Consider the following 21,935-nt stretch of genomic DNA (forward strand, 5'->3'; position numbering starts at 1 on the left):
GTCATCCACCTTTTTGCTTCCTGTGAAAATGCATTTGGAAGTAACATAATTGGAATTACAGGTTTTACGACTCAGTTATTGCACATTGTTAAAATCATTAAAAGTTCCTTCAATTTTTAGTGTTTGTGACAAGTGGTATTGGCGTCAATTGATTCATTAACTGTATAACAGTCTGGTTTTCCAACATGATGTATATCTCGAAACTTTTTAGACTTCACTTGAACTTTCAGTCATAATTCTGTCAACATTTGTTGAAGGAATGATGCCATTACTGAGAGTTTTCTCTTGATCACTGTTTTGCAAAAGCAGCACCTTTTCTTTAATTGGTAAGTTCTGATTGTTTAGCGTATCGCAGTCATCGCACTTCCGCTCGTCTTCGTTCTTCGTTTCCAAATCGTCCGCTGCAACGCTTAGCGACGAGACACTTTTGGGAATTCTACGAAATTTACAGCATCTAACAGCAAAGTAGAGTTGCTGTTTTACTTCAAACCACAATGAATTCTGTAAAACAAAATAGCCATCAAAAAGCTCACAATCATATCTTTTGTGTACAAAAAGTACATGTATATGAGTTCTGTAAAACAAACAATCCAAAAACTCAATATTACCACGTGATTTGTATACAGTAAGTACTAGTATACTGAATACGATGTTTACGTAAAATGAACGACTTATTTGTCAATGGTGCGTTTAACATATAATTAAATATACCTCTCCTTTCTTTGATATCTTTCTTGCATTGCAGATGAATTCAATTATAGCAATCAGCAACCCGCAGACAGTCCCCGTCAATACGAGAACAAAGACGCCCCCTACATTCTTCAGTTCCAAAGCCTTTGTAGATGGCGCTTTATTGTCGTCACAAAATTTGTTGATATTTTTTCGTTTCCACCATTTGTCGTACAGGGATTGAATTACTCCCCCTTCTTGTAGATGCAAGATGGCGCTTGATAGTTTGTCTCTATATGGTGAATCTTGAAAAAAAATTATTTTGAAAATCAAAACAAATATATAACGTAAAGATGCGTTTTTATCTAGCTGGTGAAATAAATTAAAGTCATACTTTATATATTCTGCTAATTTTAAAAACACCTGAATGTCGATCACTAAATACGGTCAACAAATAGGATTTGCTTACATGATTGTCCTAGACTATAACAGTAGATCTGAGTTTACCTAATATACTAGTTAATTCTTCAACTGTTATTGAAAAACTTTGCTGTGCTTAGACAAAAAGAAATTAGAGTACCATGAAGCAATTACAATAGTTTTGGAATCCTTTTTCTAAGACTATTTATATATTTAGTTCAATTTGTCAGCATCTTACCTCTGGGGAGTCCAATTCCATACCCTTTAGAGTCAAGTTGTTGTCCCACCTGCATTAGGTCACAGTTCCTGGCAATTCTATACTCTACCGTTGTCGATTCAGCCAAGTAAGCATAGTTTCCCGCCATTACTCGCTTTTCTCCCTCATTGGACGATTTTACAAACACGCTAGGAGTAGCTGATTTCATGGCCATATACATCTTTTTGTATAGTTGGGCGTTGGAGCCCTGTAAGCACACAATGCTCAAAAAGATCAAATTAATCCAATTTTACTATGAATAAAAACAAACGAATTTGACCGTTAACAAAAATGAAAACTCAATCAACTAAACTTCACGGTGACTCACAGCAAAAAATGCTCTACTGCTCCCCGATTCGAGTGTCCCATACTTGATTTCGTTTTGATTTGCCAGATCCTCTGCGCTCTCGATTGGATTCACCATTCTTTCAATCGTGAGGAACGCAGCCATATTGGCGGTGTACGATGAAATCATGATCAAGGTAAAAAACCACCAGACGCCTGCTACCAAGCGAGTTGATGTTGCTTTTGGAGAAATCTCTGAACCTATTTCATTTTAAAAGTACTTGTTATGAATTAATTCACCCAATACACGGAAGTAATTCTTACTAAAAAAACAAATCAACTGAAAGACTTCCACTACACCTTGTTGCATTAATGCGCCAATGGTGAACCACAGACTATTCATGACAGAAAACTGGTTTTCCTGGATATCGTTTTGGGCGTCACACGGGTAAGGATTGTCCCACTCGTTAGGGGTTAGCCGGGCAGTAACAAACATCATTATACTGACCACAATATACACCGCTAACACGTAGGCCCAAAGTTCGAATGTAAAAGGTGAAAGAAATTTAAACAGTTCGGCGGGGGGTGCCATGGGCTTCCGAAATAGGATCGTAATTCCAAGGTTCCAAAAGGGCTTTGTGAAGTCAATGACCTCTTCCCGGCTGTAAGTGATAGTCATCCCTGCCACCGCTAAATCGACTTTCTTGATGAAAAAATATGATGATTATTATATTACACATAGTCATGAATGAAGCTGTGAGCAGGTAAAAATCACATTTCGTATCTATGCAGGTACATGTACCAACTCATTATCGTCAGAATCTTTAAAGGAACTGATGAAATTTATTTCTAAAATGACATTTCTAAATAAACTTGCCCTCTCTACTAGCTGTTTGACCATTCCATCACAGATGTCGCCATCACAATTACCATAGTGACCGTTTGGTTCAGGGGTCACATTGTAATTGAAGCCGAGTATTTCAGCGATAGAATCCAAAAGATCAATGCAAAATCCCTCATACGTCACTGTACCGTTATCGTCTATGACTTCGAACACGTAGGGAGGTTCCTGAAAACAGATTGAATTTAATGTTTAATACTTGTAATATACATTTATTGACTGGGTTCGAGGGCAACATGCGTTTTGTTGGACCCAAGAACCAAACTGTTTGCCTGAGATTAGGCCTCAGGCAAACAGTTTGGTTCGAGGGGTCGACAAAACGCATTTTGCCCGAGAACACAGTCAATAAATGTTTTGTTAATACCTTTTATTTACTTGTTGTTGTTTTTTTTTCTTGACATACATGTACATGTATGTCGAACACCAACGAATGCAAATGAGATTTAACTGACCCCGCCCGTTGTGTGACGTAAGAGGTCCAACATCTCATCGACAGGTCCAATATCTCACTCCGCGGTCAAACATCGATTTTTTTATGCCCGCTCAGTAAAACATTGGAAATGTTAGACTTTTATTAGTACTGATTTATATAGGAACAAATTTTTAAAGGTATAACAATATATATTATTTATTGTTATAATTGTAATTCTTTAACATTCCATACATCTATATTTAATTGAAACAGCTTAATATTCAAAAATACATTAGACTGAATTCCGTCAGATTGCCATTTCATATATCTTTTTTCACGTCCATTCTTATTTTTTTTTTACCAGTTATCACCTTAAGGTATTTAATTCAATATTTTGTTGAAAGAATCACAAAACGTACAACACAGGTCTTTGTCATGCCTTACCAAGACTGTGATGACAGAGAGCGTTTTATTGGTCAGAAGGTTCTTTCTGACGTCACTAGGAAATTCGGATTTAGCTGTGATTTTTATCCCTCGTATGTGGTCCCAACTACCGATCTAATAAAAACAAAACAGTGGTCCCGTTAACTTGCAGTTCATAATAAATATTGCATCTTGATTATCAAGATGTTCTAAGAAGAAATTTGTATCAACAATATTGTGTTTGTATTTTCCTGCTGTTGAATTGTGAGACCAACATATTAAAGATATCGAATTTTCTTGCAGTACTAATACATGTATAACAATCGGTCAAAGTAAAAACGTGAAGAAAATACCTTGTAGAGAGGCTTCTCTTTAACCTTAACCACGTCAAGAGAGAAATTATGGCGTTGTCCAAGATTGTCCAATCGGATCCTTCCAGTCAGTCCCTCATACGTCACCTAGGCAACCGTTTAATCAATGAATTGTCGAGTCATACAATACAGAAAGAAGTGTAATCAAAGCCTTCTATGTATCTTACCATCTTGATAGCGCTGATTAGGGAGTTTCCGTTGAACCATGGTAGAGAGTTATTTCCACCTTCACAACTAACTTTCCGGTTAAAATTGACATGTCGCCTCTTTGTAAGGAGGTCAACGCCACGATACAGCATATTAATGGCGTCATGCATTAGCGCTGCTCCAATCTAATATTTAAAAAAAAATTAAATAAATTTCTTTATAGTAATCATGCCAGTCTGTTGTCTGTTTAACATCCAAAAGAATTATTTCCTCAGCTGGAAATAATGGTTTCAGGTTCCAATCATATACATTATTCAGCGACTTTCATATCCGTATAGACAGTACTGACCGGTACTTGCGTTTGACCCGGGGTCAAAGGTGAAAGGCTGAACGAGCTGGATTCTAGTTCTTTCTTCCAGAGATTTACGACAGCAGCAACCTTAGGGTTTTCAAGGTTAACTAGCCTCATTCCCGTCATGTTTGCCCCAGAATACATAAAGGGAGACAAATCCACTATACTAAAATCCTGAACCAAAGATGTAAAGAAATATCAGTACTATTTATGCATAGCAAAGATGATCCGCAGAAGGGATCAAATTACGGCATTATAAATGAATACAGGAAATATTTTAATATATTGAACATTTGAAACTCCAAAAAAATTTTTGAAACTCACCAAATTTGTAAAGTGAAAGTGAAAATACTCGGTGAGTACGTTTACTTGCATAGCCTGAAAAAAAAAACCCAATAAAATGTCAAATTGTTACTACAAGATTTCAGAATTGTTCAAATTCGTATTATGATCATGATACCTTTTTCAATATCAGCTTTATGTGAGTGGCATGACAATCTATTACAATCCTGTTTTCGCCAGCATCTTTAAGGCCTAAAAATAATTCAAGAAAGCTTCCTGGATCCCTAACGTTGAGTTGTTGTAAGTTGATTCTTACGTCTGGTAGAGTAGTCAAACTGAAGATTTCTTGAAGTCGAATTAGACCTGGAGCAGAATTTTAGAACATCACAGGGGTGATATCAATAAATAGGAAATGGGTTTCTTTATTCATCATCATTAATTTGTGTCTCTTGAAGACTTACCTGCGTTATCTTCATAAAGCATCGTAAACTTTCCCCATTTCCAATATTTGATGAGATCTCGGTGTGCTTGGCTGAGTGCGAGATAGTGAGGGAACAAATTAACAGAGACCCCTCGGCTCTCCTTTGACCCGGAAGGAATCTCATTATGGATATTGATTAGCGGGATTTCCAGGTTTTTACTGATAGACTTGATATAATGTGCAGCTTTTCCAGGAGTGGGACCAAAAATGACTTTCGCACCAGCTTCAATTCTGCGACAGACTAAATAAGAGAGTGTTTATTGTACAATATTAAAACTTATGAAAACCCTTACCAATAAGACCTGGTTATGTTTAATTGACTTAAATGTACAAGTACATATCAATTTTCAAATTGATTACAGTTTCAAAATTAGATTGACATTGACATTTTACAATCACTTTACATTATCTTCGTAATTTGATTATCTGGGTTGTTTTTTTTTTTTTACCATCCCTGCCAATGCTTATGGAATTGTTCTTAACTCTGTTGACGGTGTACACCAACAGAATGGGCGTGGTCCTGTTTTCCGGAAGTCCCCTCAGGTTCACATGCTGACACGTCCACCTGAATGACAGCTCCGTGGGCGTGTCTTCCGAGTCAAAGAAACCATCTAGCAGTTCGAATTTCCTTCATTAGATTTTCCTTTCATATTTAGTTACATTTGAGTGTAAAATGATTGATGGATTTCATTGTTAAATTAACTAATAAATAAGATAGATATTAATAACATTAACAGAGATACATCAAAGAATCTACATTAACAGAGATACATCAAAGTATCTTAGCAATTTGCTAGATTCACATTGACGTATAAGTCTATTGTCCCGTGTTTAGATACATTAAATTAATTAACTTTGATGTCACCAATATACCTATTAGTATATCTGTGGTGTCCACATTTCTGAGCACCAGCGTTACCAGGACCAAGGCGAGTAGTGATGCCATTCAAGACAGAACACACGCACCTGTAAATCGTTAGACACTAGAAATGTTCATCAATATCTCTGTTCACGGTACTCTTAAAGAATCGAATCACCAAATGTAGGGTTACTAAATGTCCAAAGATTCATTGATAATGGATCGGTACTACTAACATGACTGTTGTGTTTTATTGGTATTTTTAATATTTTTGAAATATCATGATTAAAAAATATGTGAAATAGGAAACTTAAATGAAGGTTGAAATGAAATTGACAGCAGCATGAAACTATATGAAATGAAAAATTTAGTATATGTAAAATGAGACAATTTTGAAGGAAAAGAATATCCCGAATTAAAAAAAAAATGGAAGATTCAAAATCGCAGAACACTACATTGAATTCGATTATAAATAAATTTACATATATTCATGCTTTGAAACTTTTATTGAAATCCGCGATTGAACCACTGGGCAGGCGGTTGTACAATGTGTCCACATCATTAGACCCCCTCTAAATTCTGTAAAAACATACATAAAGGGAAATCCATATACAGCATTCTTTTGGAATTAAACATTTAGCAAGAAAATGTTTTCAAAAAATTCTATGTCTAGGTAATCAAAATTTGTCGTAGATTATTTTTGGTTTACCGTAAACTTACCTTAGATGTCTGTTTGTTTATTTCACTACAGGGGTAATATGTCCCTGTCTAACCTATTTTCTAAGTCCTCGTGCAGCTGGACATCCTCAATAAAACGCCATCCTCATTTTCAAATTAGCAATCGATTGACAAATCCCAATTTCAAATTTTTGGGGGCTTATAATGCAAAACTTCTCATTCTAAGCGTGAAACGTGAAACACAAACTTAGTTATGTAACTCATCTTTCATAAAAGGATAAATTAACGGAATTTAAATCAACTTAAAATATGCTGTGGACAAATGCTGGTATAATGTTTCTAATTAGTCAAGCCTAATGACAAAGGGAGGAGTCTCAAAGGGGTATCGATGTTGTAATATAAGAAAAAACATGGCGGAGGTCACGGGACTAATAACTTAAGGGATGTTTTATGCAAACATTTTCAGATTTTAACGATACAAATCAAGTGAAATGAGAGTATATTGATTTAATTAATTATACAAGGTACATCAATTAATAGGGATTTAAGCATTTAACAGATGAATAATGAATTATTTTACCTCAAAAATATTTTTTGAGATTTTTTTAAATTTTAAAATCGTGCCTAACGCATCCCTCCTTCTAAAGGACTTGATATAGCAGAAAGAAAATGTGCTGGCACTAAACAACAACTCCTAAACATATAATTCATATATGCAACATAAAAAAGAAAAAAAAAATCTTTTTATTGTTCAATACACCTCACACTTGTTCAAAACAATACATTTCAATAATATTAACTAATTTCTTCAGCACCAAAAATACATGTATACTTGTGATTAAACAGAGAAATCATGCAGTGCCGATACGAGAAAGACGGAACATATGGTGAGATTATAATATGTTTATCTTTTAAAAGACATTTTTATTCGAAATCAAAACCCCTGACAAGCACAATACAAATGTGATATATTCATTCAAAACACTAGGCACTACTTGACCTTTTAAAATAAAGTTGTCATTACTATAGAATAGAAACATTTTCAAGTTACAATTTTAAGTTGTAAGTAATAAATTAAAACTTTTGTTATGACAAGTTCTACATTATGAAATATGAGGGGCGGTGATTTTCACATACTGACACATGAACAAATAATTAGTTTCTCTTCTATCATATCTACACAAGAAGTTAAAACCCAGGAGCCATTTAAAATCTCTATCAACTACATAGGTACTACAGTTGTTGTGACATTAATTTATACAGGAAAAAACTTAAAACTCAAAATATCAATCAAACTTATATACTTTATAAGCAATCTAAAGATCTAGAATAACCACCATTTGATCTATATAGATATATACAGTATGATATAAATATATTAATAGTAAAGACAACATAAATGGCAAACATACGTATCAAACACAATCTCTTCCACCTAATATAAAAGTCTGAGGCTCAAATATGTCCTGTTTTAATTTTTTGAATATATATATATATATATATATATATATATATATATATATATATATATATATATATATATATATATATATATATATATATATATATATATATATATATATATAAAATTCAAATCCAGTTGAATTCAAAACTTCAATTATAAATTATCATATACAAGGAGACAATAAACATATATTTATGTAAAAGGAAAGAAAGGTGGCATTTTTTTACTAATCAGATAATATCATTAAGTCGATAAACTCATTTGGAAACACACAAGTAAAACCTAAATAAACACTACACGGGAATGTTGGAAAAGTAATTCTAATGGAATGAAATCAAATGAAAATTAACATTTATTTACATGACATATAAACTTGCATGGAATGAAAATCAAATGAAAATTTACAAATTTCGATGTACACATGAAAAAAAACTAAAAAATATATCAATATGTACAGATTCTGCCATAAAAACGAATGAGTGTAGTTTCATGAAATATAAAATGTAACATAACTGTGAAAAAATAATTACTTTGGAAAAAGGCAATTTTCAAACAAACTTTATATATTTGAATCTTTGTGGCGTGAACAAGTTAGGCGTGTATATCTCGGATAGTGTTTGCGTACTCGTGTCCTAAAGACGCTGTGGACACTGCATTCCGCGAGAGGTCGCTTTTACTGGCCCTGATCACGTGGTCAGCCGGTTTGGATGAAGGTCCAAAGCAGCGCAAGGCAAAACATAATTCGTCTTTAACTTGAGTACATATCGGGTCCTGCAACACCATGAAGAATTTTTTTAAAAATGTATAATGTAGATATACATATGTAGAAACTCAATGTTTGTGTGTGTGTGAAAGATCAGAGAGAGAGAGAAGAAAGTCGTACCGGAAGATCCCTTTTAGTCCAGGCATAGTAGACAAACTCAATCACTGCTATCACCATAGCGATGCCAACACCGCCCATCAGTACTACAAATACCCCGCCTATGTTCTCGATTTTGAGAGCATTATTATTCTCCTTCTTCTCTGTTTCACAGGTCTGGTTTATGTACTTCCGTTTCCACCATTTGTTGTAGAACTTCTTGATGATCTGTTTGTCCATTAAATATAATATCTCCTGCGATATCTTGTGTCTGTACGGAGAGCCTTGTTACAAACATAAAGGTCAAGATAAAAAATTCATAATTACTTAAGCTGTCAAATATCCAAACAATAACTTTTGGATCCCCACCCGCACCCCGGAAACATACCTCCCTTTCGTTAAAAGGAAGAGACATATTTATGAAGGAACACGTTTTAGACTGTCGCAATTTTGTTTAAATCAATGTAACTTTGTCTAGCTTTTATCTAGTTATCGTGAGAACGTAAGATGGGCAGCAATTTACAATTTGATGGTAAAGTAAGGGCTTGATTTTTCTACCCCCCCCCCCCTAAAAAAAAAATCAGCTGGATTATTTAACTTTTCTCTTTGCCTAATGAGATTGTTACGTTCGATATCAAAATTCTAACCTTCAGACACAGCTAATTCTTGTAGATGTTCGTAATTATACCAAGAAGAGACAGATCGAGGCTTATTAAAGGTTCTAACTTTTAATTAGAGCTTATTTGTTACCGGTTCTAACCTTTAGGAAGAGCTATTCCATATCCGACCGAGTTGAGCCAGTTTCCGATCTGCGTAAGATCACAGTCCCTCTCCACCTTGTATTCCACAGTTGTGGATTCAGCAAAGTAGGCGTAATTCCCCTTAAGTACACGTTCCTCTCCCTTACCAGAATTTAGTACAAACACTGAAGGTTTCTGCTTTTTCATAAACGCAAACATTCTCTGATAGACAGGAAAGATGGAATTCTGAAAATATAACAAGAATTCCTTATAAAGGAAATGGTTGGGAAGTGCATTTTTCAGATGTCAAACTTGAAGCCTACGTAAAAACGTAAGCTTATTTACTATGTAAGTGTATAAATGTTCAAAGTAATTGCAGTAAAACAAAGCTCCTCAGTACTTAAAATTTTATGATAAATTTAAAAGAAGGTGTGAGTATTAAACAAAGTACAGTGTAGTCCATCGCATCATCTGTGCGCAAATGGTTACGTTTGCCAGATGCCTCACAAGGAATCAGCTGTGTTCGGCCAATGCCTCGAGATGCATTTTTGTTTCATTTGAGAAATATTTTAAAGGCATATTCCCACTTTCAGCAAACATTGAATTCTATTGCAGAATTATAAATTAATAAAATCTTGTAACCTTAGCCTGTAATAATATTTCCTGCAATTGCAATAAATATCTTATGCCTTAGAATCCTATTTTGGCTCCCATCAGAACCCATGCTTCATGACTTAGTTCTAAAGATGCTTTGATTTCACTTAAACAATATAATCAAAAGCTTTTTTCTTACCCAGATTTTCATTTTGTTTTTAAATTTACACTGCTCTATTTACATGTACTTTATTACGTCCAACCCTAAGGTGTATGATTGAGGAATTTTGAGCAATATGTTAACGTAGTAGATGTGGTACAAAATGGTTGTTATGAACATTTTCCCTGGCTTCCTGCTATTTAAACGTTTTAATTCCAGCGGAGATCATATCATTTAACTACATAAGGATCTTCGCACACTAGTATTGAAATTTTCAACTTTGAAGAAACTCCGCGGCTGCTCAATAAATAGAGCGCACGAACGTGTGCAGGAGATCTTGAATTTCGGTTGAATAATACCTGCATTTTGTAGGACTTTCAAATAATTGATTAAAAGGTAAACTCTATATGTATTATAACCATCAGAATAATACAGTCAATCTGAGTCGCGTGCTGAGAGACAATTCGTGTTATTATACTTTCATGTTAAATACTAAAATCTGATTGGTTAAGACGCATTTAACAATCCGTAATGTTACCTTCAGCGTTAGCAACACACTTGACAACGGGTAACATTACGAAAATGTCACATGCGTTCAAATCATGCGCGTACGGTTCACCGTAGAATTCTCAAGACGTCGGTTGTGCGTTTGAAAGAAGCCGAATTAACGACGTCAATAAAAGCTTGCGTCCGATGTAGCTTACTTGAAAACAACAAACGACAGACGAAACATCCTTGCGAGTGCAAATTTAGATGATAAAGGACTTTTTGAGTAGCAAACAAACAATAAAGAGGTTGGTAAATCTTTTCCGAAGCTTTCTGATTGAGAAAAATGGAAGCGGGGAGTTTGAAAGCTGTCTAAGCGTGAACTTAACGACGATCTCCGAAATTTTTTATGACATCCGAAATCAATAAGACATTCAGTATAATAAAATAAATAGTGCACGTTTTTGAGGGTAACAGTTGAAATTGACACCCCTCGGAAAACCATTGTCAACCTCCGCTGACGCGTCGGTTGACAATGGTTTTCCTTGGGGTGTCAATTTCAACTGTTACCCTCAAAAACGTGCACTATTTATATAATGTCTCACGCGCAGGGTGACAACTGTGTTGTCTCCCTTCAGATGACAATGAAATAGCGCAACTGAGCGTGCAGGATGACAACTATGTTGTCTCCCTTTAGACGAAAATAAAGTGAATCACATTTATAGTTATATAACTGATATAAATGCGGGATCGGTAAACAATAAATTCTAACGGTGACGTAAAAGTTGTCTGTTGACATATTTTGAAAGCAGTGTGTAAGAGAACGCAAGAGGTTTGATCGGTATTTTCTACTCTTTTATTTATAATTTAAATTCTTCAGAATAATAAAACTATTATGGACTGTTTAGAAGGGACTTCAAAGGAGACAACACCAATTATCATGCCTGAGAAGGGTTGTCACCCTCGGGCGCAAGCGCCCTTGGGTGACAACCCTATGCAGACCTGATAATTAGCGATGTCTCCCTTCTGAACAGTCCATAGTTGTATATTAAATACTATTGAGACAAATCATAGGTCTCTCAAAGAGAACAGCAATACGTACAAAGAGAGTCTCGGTTGGCGCTGACACAATACAGTACCTAATGAGATTGCCGTAGAGGATACAGAAAGGGTACGTACAACTAAACAATTTTAGTTAGGTCTAGTGCCAATATTGTAATCCTGTGATAAAGAGAAATGCCTATCCATTTCCCTTAAATGCTATGAAAAAAATTAGTTGAACAAGATGTGTTTGTGAAACACTATGCCCCCGATGGTAACACAATTCTGGAGTGGGGCGTAGACTACAATGCAGTAGTTATGGCCAATGTTAAAGTTTTTCAAATGTAGGTCAAAGGACACAGTTGAGGTCACATGATGAAAAATTTCTGTACCAATGGAAAGGTCTTGTCATAATGAACACTTAGGTCAAATATTAAAGCCTTACACTTGAAAGCGCAATAGTTATGGGCTAGGTTAAAGTTGACAACAGAAAGACAGACAAACAGACAGACAGGACAAAAACAATATTCCCCCGGGATCTTTCGATCCAGGGGCATAAAAATACGATTCCTTTTATTACTTATATTACTCTGTTTAATATGAAAACCTGAAAGAAACTGTAGGTTGATCCAGTTTGTAAGGTGCCGTATTTGATTTCTGTTTGCTTAGAAAGGTCAGCGGCGCTTTCTATTGGTGACTGCATTCTGCCGGCCGTTAGAAAGGCGGCGAGATTAGCGGTGTAGGAGGAAATGATGATCAGCGTAAAGAACCACCATACACCCGCTACCATTCTGGTAGAGACAGTCCGTGGCGCAAGCTCGCAACCTGAAATAAGGAATATGAATTACAGCTTAAGATAAAAATCGGATTATTTAAAACTATTAAAGCAATATCATTAGGTTAGAATTATTTCCGTATCATATGCTGGTCATATTGTGTTAAGAAACTAAATCATTGGAGATTCATGTATCCAACTCAAAGTTACAGAATGGACGGTTGAAAAATACGTTGGGTTTACCTTGCTGCAAGATTGATCCAATTGTGAGCCACATACTATTGAGAACAGAAAACTGGTTCTCCACAATGTCTTCGTCCTGATCACAGGGGTAAGGGTTACACCACTCGTAAGGCGTCAGTCTGGCAATGACGAAAAACATAAAACTCACACACAGATATATGGCAATCATGTACACCCAAACATCCTTGTGGAAGGGATCCAGGAAAGAAAAGAGACGAACAGGTTTCGGTTTTGGTTTCCGGAATAAAATCGTAATACCGAGATTCCAAAAAGGTTTGGTGAAGTCGACATACTGCTCACGGGCCGACGTAATGGTGATGCCCCCAACAATTAAATCAGCTTTCTGTGGGGAAAAAATGAAGAGAAAAAAAAACTTTATGCATAAAATTATCAAAGTGGTTGATCATCAACATAAAACTAGGCAGTTCTTCCTTATATTTATATTTTTACCTGATCCTTGATTCAATAAAAAATGAGATATTACATTAATTTTATTCAAAAGTTAGAAATCTTAGACTACCCAGTGTGTAAGTCACAAATAGCGAGAAGACAGTTCTGTCACGTGATGAGCAAATGGCTTTAATAAGATAAAAAGCAATTTCCTTATCGGACAAAGACAAATGAAAATGTTTATATATGAGCATAGAAAACAATCTTGGAAGCGAGACCACACATGATGAATCTGGCAGATTATCAAAGTCATACCCTGTCAATTAGCTTCTGGTACATCCCAGTGCAATAATCCTCATCCGGGTAACAATTTCCGTAGGAATCTTCCGCTTGTATTTCGTAATTGAATTTCAACTTCTCCGCAATGGCGTTCAGAATATCAATACAGAATCCCTCGTATACAACGTTACCCTGTTCATCTGTCCTCTTCCAGGCATATGGGAGTTCCTTCAATGGACAACCACATGGTCAATAATTGTCAAAATAACCGGGCATAAGATCCAATCTTCTTCCGAGTATGTTAGGCATCTTGATCAAAATGGTAAATAAGTTTTCTTTGAAAATCAGAACCTAAAAGAATTTAACGTACACTCACCAATACAGTCAACACCTTAAGGGTTTTATTAAGCTGAGACAATGGTTCCTCATCGTCAGTAATGTTGATGAACGACATGGAATTCCAAGTGCCAATCTGCAGTAAAAATCTTAGTTAAACCTCGAGTGGGACGACTTTGGTATTATTATGATAAAATTTATATTTCTAGTACTTTACTTTAATAAACAAAATTACAATTGTAAGTGCTATAGAAAGGCTGATTTTTTAACTTCTTGAGGTGTTATCAATACGGGTCCAGTTTGGAAACTGAAGTTCATTTAAATAACATTTCATCTTTATACCATGTGTTTGGCAAAAGGTTAACTTTTTCGGTTGAGTAAAGTTTTAGGACCAAACGGCTCTGACTCTGTTGGGACTAGAATCCATATATACAAGCTTAAACTCTCATAAATAATTATGTCATGCAATTTGCAATATAGACCCCAAATCCGAAAAAACCACTTCCAATTGAATATACATGAAATTACCTTGTGGAGGTTGTTTTTCTGTCGGAGTTTAACGACGTCCAACTCAAAATTGTTCCTCTGTCCATACTCATCAAATTCTATATTCCCTGTGAGCCCTTTCGTCTGTACCTATAATATCATAGAGGTGTTATATGTAGCCACAATAACAGAGAAAAACAAATAAGGTACAATGTATCTATGTTAAATGGTGGGGGGGGGGGGGGGGGCGGGGCGGTAATAGAGATGATACAGATGGGTGTTATAGAGAGATGATAAAGTGATGCAGAATTGACCAAAATATGGTATACAGAAAGACGACACAGAGAGGTAACACAGATGTGATACGGGAAGAAGATACATAAAGTTGGTACAGAGATTTAATGTAGAAAGATTATTAAGGCATGTGGTATAGAAATGATACTTGGAGATGATACAGATAAATGATTCTGACAGATGACACGGAGAGGTGATTCAGAAATGATACAGACAGGTTATTCAGAGATAATATAGGAAGGTGATTTAGAGATGATACAGAGAAGTGTTACAGATCTACAGATGATACAAAGAGTTGATTCAGAGATGATACATCGATGATATTAAGAGATAATAGAGATGGTACGTAGAGGTGATACAGAGAAGCGTTACAGAGAGGTTATACAGAAACAACGATGATACAGAAAGGTGAGATTGATAGATGATACAGAGAGTTTTATAGACAGAGAGATGATTCAGAAAGGTAATGATGATGAAAAGGAGATGATACAGAGATGTGATATACACATAGAGATGATACAGAGATGTGATAAAGAGAGAATACAGAGAGGTGATATAGAGAGATGATATAGGAAGTTTATATATGCAGAGTGCTTATGTAGAGAGGTGATAAAGAGAGGGGGTACATCGATGATACAGAGAGGGGGTACATCGATGATACAGAAAGGTGATACATCGATGATACAGAGTGGTGATCAAGAGAGGTGATTTGGTTTGTTTGTTTGAATGTTGTTAAACGTCCCTCTCGAGAATTTTTCGCTCATATGGAGACGCCTACACTTGCCGGTGGAGAGCTGCAAATTTTGTCCTATACTCGGCACTTACGGCCATTGAGCAGTGAGGGATCTTTTTCGTGCCAGCACCTACTGCGACACGGGACCTCGGTTTATACGGTCTCATCCGAAGGACCGTCTCCACGTCTAACAATGGGATTCGAACCCGCGACGTAAGGATCAACTCCTTACTTCGCGACTCTAGAGCAGACGCTCTAACCACTGCGCCACGCGGGCATAGAGTAGTAATTAAAAATGATACTGGGAGATAGTAAAAAAGGTGATACATAGAGGCCATAGAGAAGTGATTCAGAGAGGTGATATATAGACATGCTACATGAGTGGTCATACATAAAGGTGCTACATAGAGATATACATGTACATACTGATAGATGTTAGAGAAAGATGATACAAAGAATTGATACAGAGAGATGGTACAGAGAGTTGATATGTAAAGAACATACAAAGAGGTGACACAAGGCGTACATAATTACAGATACTTTATACTTTTTTAAATTAACTGATCGATAAAAACTAAATGAAAAGGTTATAATGAAGACTGTGTTTTATGTAGGTGCCCGAGAGTGCCATTCAACAAGCTCTTGATTTTAAACACTAAAAAACTTATGTTCTGATTCTGCCATTGAATATTTGTCTTAGAAATTGTCACCTACACTTTTCATGAAATCCAGTAATTCTTTCCCATAATTCCAGGGTGTTGACGTGTCACATGATACCCTGTCAAATGACGTCAGAGCACTTGGGTTCTGTTCGTTTAAAGCGTTTACTGCATGAAAAAACACCCACACAGCATCATGCATGAGGGCAGTCTCTGTCTGTAACAGAAGATAATATTTTTAAATATGGTCCCAAAATAAATTCTATTACAATTATTAGTAAAGAATGCTATTAATTTTCTTTTACTGATACATGTATAAGAAAATCCTCAAAAGAAGACATTGTATATTTTGATTGAATGGTATACTGCATCATCATCATGGTATCTTTTTTCAATGAACACATAATGCCAGTCTATTTTGAATAAAATGCTTGATTTCTCAATTCTAACATACAACAGACTAATCAAAATAACTATAAAGGTTATATAAAACAGTAACTAGTATAACGTTTCACTTATTAAGCCTTCTGCTTGAAAATCAGGAAATATATAGATAAGTGGGCGTTTCCGTCCTTCCGTACATTTTTCTATACGTCTTTCCGTACGTCCGTAACACTAAATGGGGTACCCATCTCTTATCTGCATCTCCTCCTATACATGTACCATTGGATAAAATTTAATGAGACTTTCAAAGAATCTTTATTGCATAATGGCACTGTGGATCTCCAATTTTATTTTTTTTTTTATCAGGCAGATAAAGAGGGTTTCCCATAGCAAAACACAGACACTGCCACTCTTTCTATATCAAGGGGGGGGGGGAGGGGTTTACCCATCTCTTATCCACAACTCCTCCGTAACCACTGAATAGAATTAAATAAGACTTCACAGAATATTCATTACATGGAGCCACTGTGACCCTTTTACTTTATTTTTCGATCGTTCAGATATACATGTATGAGGTTTCCAATAGCAAAACATCGGTGGACTTTACAAAATATACTGCTAAAGACCACCCTGTTTATAATTGCATGATACGAATATAGTCAGACAAAGAGGTTCTTTATTTTATTCTGCATTAACAACCTCTCACTGATTGGAGATCCACATCTTTGTGAATACTTACTGGGATCTGCAGCTGGCCTTTTCGTAGCGGGGATTTGTTTCCCCGGATGTTGAATTGCAACTGTTTCCATTCCTCTGTGACGTTCTTGACCAGAGATTGTTCTGGGTTAACCATCCTCAGGGCCGTAATGTTGGCCCCGGATGCAGCGAAGTCTGAGATGTCGGTGACTCCCAAGTCCTGAAATTTAAGGAATATCCCTTACGGACAAAGGTGACTGATGCTGATCGCAATCAAGCACACTAATTCATAATTCAGTAATTCATAAACAAAACTTACCAGTGTCATAAAATGATAGTGGAAATATTCCGACAGAGCCTCGGTTTCAGCAGCCTGTAAAGTAGAGTAAATTTTGCGATCTAACTGTGGATTTCCTTTCATTCTTCGGTTTTGTCGCTTTGTTGTTGTCTTTGTTATGTCCACAAATGTATCAGGAAGGGAGAAAATACAACATGCCTGATCCATAGCATAAATTAAATACTAGTACGTGATCCCAGAGGTAATCAACTTAAGGAAATTAAACTTTGCTATAGTTAACTATAGGGAATTTTTGTTGGCTCTGGTCTGGTCCGTCGCTTGTTGTTTTCATACTTCTTATTATCAACTTCAAATTTCAGTCATTTTATTACTATAAATTCATACAAACCTGTTGCAGGACATTGTATACTCTCTCATAATGACAGTCGACAACAATCTGTTGATATTCCGCCTTCTTCAGCTCCTCTAAGACGTCCTTCAGACTCCCTCTATTTACAAAGTCGATTTTCCTTGTTGCAATGACAACACGTCCTTTGGCTGACAGCTTCAAAATGTCTTGAAGTCGGATAAGGCCTAACATTTAGGAAGGTGAAATTGAAAGGAAATATTAATTTCAGTTTACAAATTCAAATTTTCAGTCTTTTTTGCTCAAAAAATCCCATTTTACATATACACTGTACATGTAGATTTAATATAGTAGTATTCTTTTTCCAAAATAGGTCATACAAAATGGAGATTGTAACCAAAAGGACTTCTTGGTTCAGGGGAGTTACCAGGATATATATATTCCCTAGTGATCTCTAAAATATTCCTTTTAACTTCAGAAATAACATACCGTCATTATCTTCGTAAAGAACAGCAAATTTGTGCCACTTCCAGAATCTGATCAGATCTCTGTGGGCGGCGCTGAGTGTGTGGTGGTAGGGATAAAGGTTCAAGGTCATGTGGTTCCTATCAGGTCGTTTGGTGTCCGTCACAATCTTGTTCGGATTCCAGTGTATCTGAATGTTAGGTATTGAAAGTTGACTACATAGTGACGTCACATATTCCGAAGACGTTCGAGAGTTCGTGCCGAATATCACTTTACTGCCGAAGGAGATCACTCTACAAACTGAATTAATTTAAAGTATTTATCACAAAACATATTTCAAGCTGGATTATTGCAAAGGTGCTTAATAATCTGAGTATACTAAAAGTTGCAGAGAAGCTCTAAACACTTACAATGTGTATTAAAAATGTTTTTGGGCATTGAGCAAATTATATAAATATCATATAAAGGTGTACATATTGAGTTTATGTAGTTAATTTGCAACATAGGGTTCCAGCCTTTTTCCTCCAGGAAAATTGTTTAAAGACAATGGATTTTAAGAACAGAGAAATCACTGTTGTTTGCTTAAATGGGAAACTTTATCTTGCTCTATACAATGTTAAGAATACTTAGATCGATTTCAAATTGTGTCCTATAACACAGTAAAATTATGTATTATTTGTTCAACATCTAAGAAGAGACCACTCTATCTGCAAAAATTTTTTTCACTGTTTTAGAACTCTAGTTTACAGTGTTTAGAGCCTCTTTAAACCACATGTATATGAAAAGTAAAGCCGCTTTACGTTCCGTGGAAACTTCAAAACTGTCTTCCGAATTTACTCTGTAGAAGAAGTCTTCTATTTTAAGATTTTTGTTTCTGTAGACTGCACGTTGTTGGGCCTTATCCATGGTTTCCTTGAAGGCGAGTTCTAAAGCCGCATCCTCATAGCCAACAAGAGCATCTGGAATGAATTGTATTAATATTAACTTATCTTATATGTCCCAGTATACGTACACTGCTACAACCGTAAATACTCAGTAAGGCTATAAAGAACATTGATATGACATGACAGTTTGAAGTCTTAAATATTTATGAAAAAAATTCTATTCAATCTTAAGATTAAAAGAATGTGGCTCCCATCAGGGATAAAACTCTTACAGTGAAAAATGATGTACTTACTTAAAAAATCCCTTGTTTTTGTAACAACGTTTAATCATGGACTCCGAAAAATAAAACGGAAATTATTGAAATTCTGGTGCATCTTTATATATATATAGAATTCATGAAGTGAAGGAAAGCTGTGCCCCCCCCCTCTCCCCCCTTTCCCGCCTTTGGAATATTTTTTTTGAGTGGACCACCCCTCCCCTGGAAAAAAAAATTCTGGATCCACGCATTAAGGGTGTATTCTTTATGTATATACCTGTATACAGACCTAAAAAAAAATGACATGACAGCATTCAGTGGTATAAATTTAATTTCTTGAGTGGGAGTAAATACAGAGGATATACGCCATTTCTGATTGCTTACTTGGTAAATAAAAAAAAATCGGAACATTTCAAACTGTACGGAAGCTACCAGTATAGCTTTCAGAGTTATGCTGGCATTTTACTTTTCAATAGTAAGTATATCTCTTTTACAATTTTTTTTTAAGTATGCTGACGACTTAGTACTATATTAATGCAGCAGCGGGAAAAATAATACACTTTTTGAATAATCATTAAAACTCACTTACTATTATATCTGTATAATCTAGTGTTCACTTTGAACTAACCCTCCCCCCCACCCCCGGCCCCAGTTCAGAAATCGCTACTATATACTTCCCTGTAAAGTATATGTGGATTTACATGTCCTTATTTAAATAATATGCATTCACCTCTGTGTGTGGGCACTTGTTTCATGACAGTTCAAGGCTTAAACAAAATTCTTCCTATACTACTTATGTTTATCGGCCTATTTAAAAAATACCCCAGGGATTTCGTTCGTACTAAAATCCATGTAGTAAACAGGTAACGTGTTTATACATTTAGACTTAAGACTTCCACATTGTTCTTTTTTTTTATATCTTTCCCGATACTTTTCCTCTTCATTCGACAAATGTTTAGTTCTTCCTTATCAGCCTATTCCAAGACTGAAGCGATTTGTGTCCTAACAAGTTACCGTATACAAGGTCATAAATTAAAACAAGCACAATAATTATTTTCTATTCGTAAGACGATTTACCTCTCTTTAACCGAATAGCTTCATTGACTGAGAACCGTTTAATTAAAAAATTTTGGCAAAAACATTTATATTTTTAATACATGGGGTACGATGAACATTAAAGTTTTAAACGCTTGTTAAGAACAATCGTACTCAGTTATGAAAAATTGTATTGGAAAAAAACTGTTTCCTCGGTAAATAATATGCTATAGGTAACTTAAGGTCATACGCAACGTACATGTACAAGTATTTTACAATGTACCTCTCCTACTGATAATTTTTCGAGGTATTCTTGATTTACAATCATAGTACCATGATATGTTCTTACACAAAACATCAGCAAACATTTTCAGAAGTTTTGAACAGATATCAAATGATTAAAATCCTTGTATTTTTTTTAAAGAAAAAATTAACAAAAATATACTTTTAGCTGGTATTTCCTCAACGTTTGGTTCAGAAAAGGTGTACAACTTTACTAGACATCATAAAATTGCACAAAGGTCCTTCAATTATTGGAACTCTTCAACAGACATTAAGAAAATAAAGTTCAAATTTTTTATGAGTTCAAAAACACTAGCTCTTTTCATAACCATTCTTAATCGCTGTATTCCACGTAGAATACCGGTATGTCAATAAACCGAGGACGACTCTCGTGAGAGAGCTCGAGTATATGCATTATAAAACTTTCCTTAAAAAGACACTTCCTTGTTTCTGCTCTCAACATCGTCGGGGGGGGGGGGGGATCCAAACATTACACATTTCTTGAGTCAGAAATGTCTCTTGGTCAATAATATCCACAATGAAATAAAAATTGTGGAAACTTTTACGGAGATCTAACGAAAAGTCGGACATATTTCGGATACTCTGTTTGTATTCCTTCGCCACTAAGCAGGTTGTGCTTATTTGACTTACCTGCCCTTATTATTCTCTCCTGGCAGTCGACTCTAACCAACAGGGATGAACATATTACCATCAAAACGATTCTCCCTGTCCACTGCATGATTATACGTCTGTATTTTTCTTCAAACATCACATCATGGCATTTCAATTTCAACCCAGTTTCACATTAGTAAGACTTGTGTCCATGATAAACCTATAAACAAAGAAATATCTTCACCATGTTCACAAAGTTTTCCTGATAACGAAGTAAATGAGTCTGGCAATGGTTGTTGGTACACCAGTGTATGCGCGTGTGTTATTAACAGCAGATGCTCACATCAGAGAGGTGTGTTAAATATAGATGTAGGTATATTACAAAGATATAACATTCACAGTTGTTATTTAGCACTTGTCTTCGTAGCTTTTCTGTAATTTTCTCTATACATTTCATTTGTTATTGTAAAAAAGGGACGGACCAAGGATTTCCACCGGGGATGGGGTTAATAATATAGTAAAAATGAAAATTATAACGCAATATAAAAAAAAATGTATCGCTTTTGATGGGTTGTAATGCTAGATGGTTCAAAATTCATT

The 21,935-nt window shown here is 35.5% G+C and overlaps 1 protein-coding gene across 1 annotated transcript; it reads right to left on the reverse strand.

Moving 5' to 3' along the window:
* Positions 1-207: 207 nt before the first annotated feature.
* On the reverse strand, positions 208-21,611 carry LOC133185127 (glutamate receptor ionotropic, kainate 2-like). Its single transcript, XM_061320186.1, is given in 26 exon segments — positions 208-501; positions 712-974; positions 1,328-1,553; positions 1,674-1,891; positions 1,991-2,333; positions 2,508-2,699; positions 3,388-3,501; positions 3,905-4,069; positions 4,234-4,410; positions 5,083-5,242; positions 5,529-5,610; positions 5,873-5,968; positions 8,881-9,144; positions 9,621-9,846; positions 12,489-12,706; positions 12,900-13,242; positions 13,605-13,796; positions 13,945-14,040; positions 14,433-14,540; positions 16,132-16,293; positions 17,200-17,376; positions 17,476-17,529; positions 17,843-18,027; positions 18,290-18,565; positions 19,066-19,224; positions 21,375-21,611. Coding segments are annotated over 26 exon segments (4,908 nt in total). The 5' UTR covers positions 21,493-21,611.
* Between the last annotated feature and the right edge of the window lie 324 nt (positions 21,612-21,935).

The sequence above is a fragment of the Saccostrea echinata genome, unplaced genomic scaffold, assembly GCF_033153115.1.
Source record: "Saccostrea echinata isolate AGI-Se365-2 ecotype Australia unplaced genomic scaffold, CSIRO_AGI_Sech_v1 ptg000012l, whole genome shotgun sequence".
Taxonomy (NCBI): Eukaryota; Metazoa; Mollusca; class Bivalvia; order Ostreida; family Ostreidae; genus Saccostrea; species Saccostrea echinata.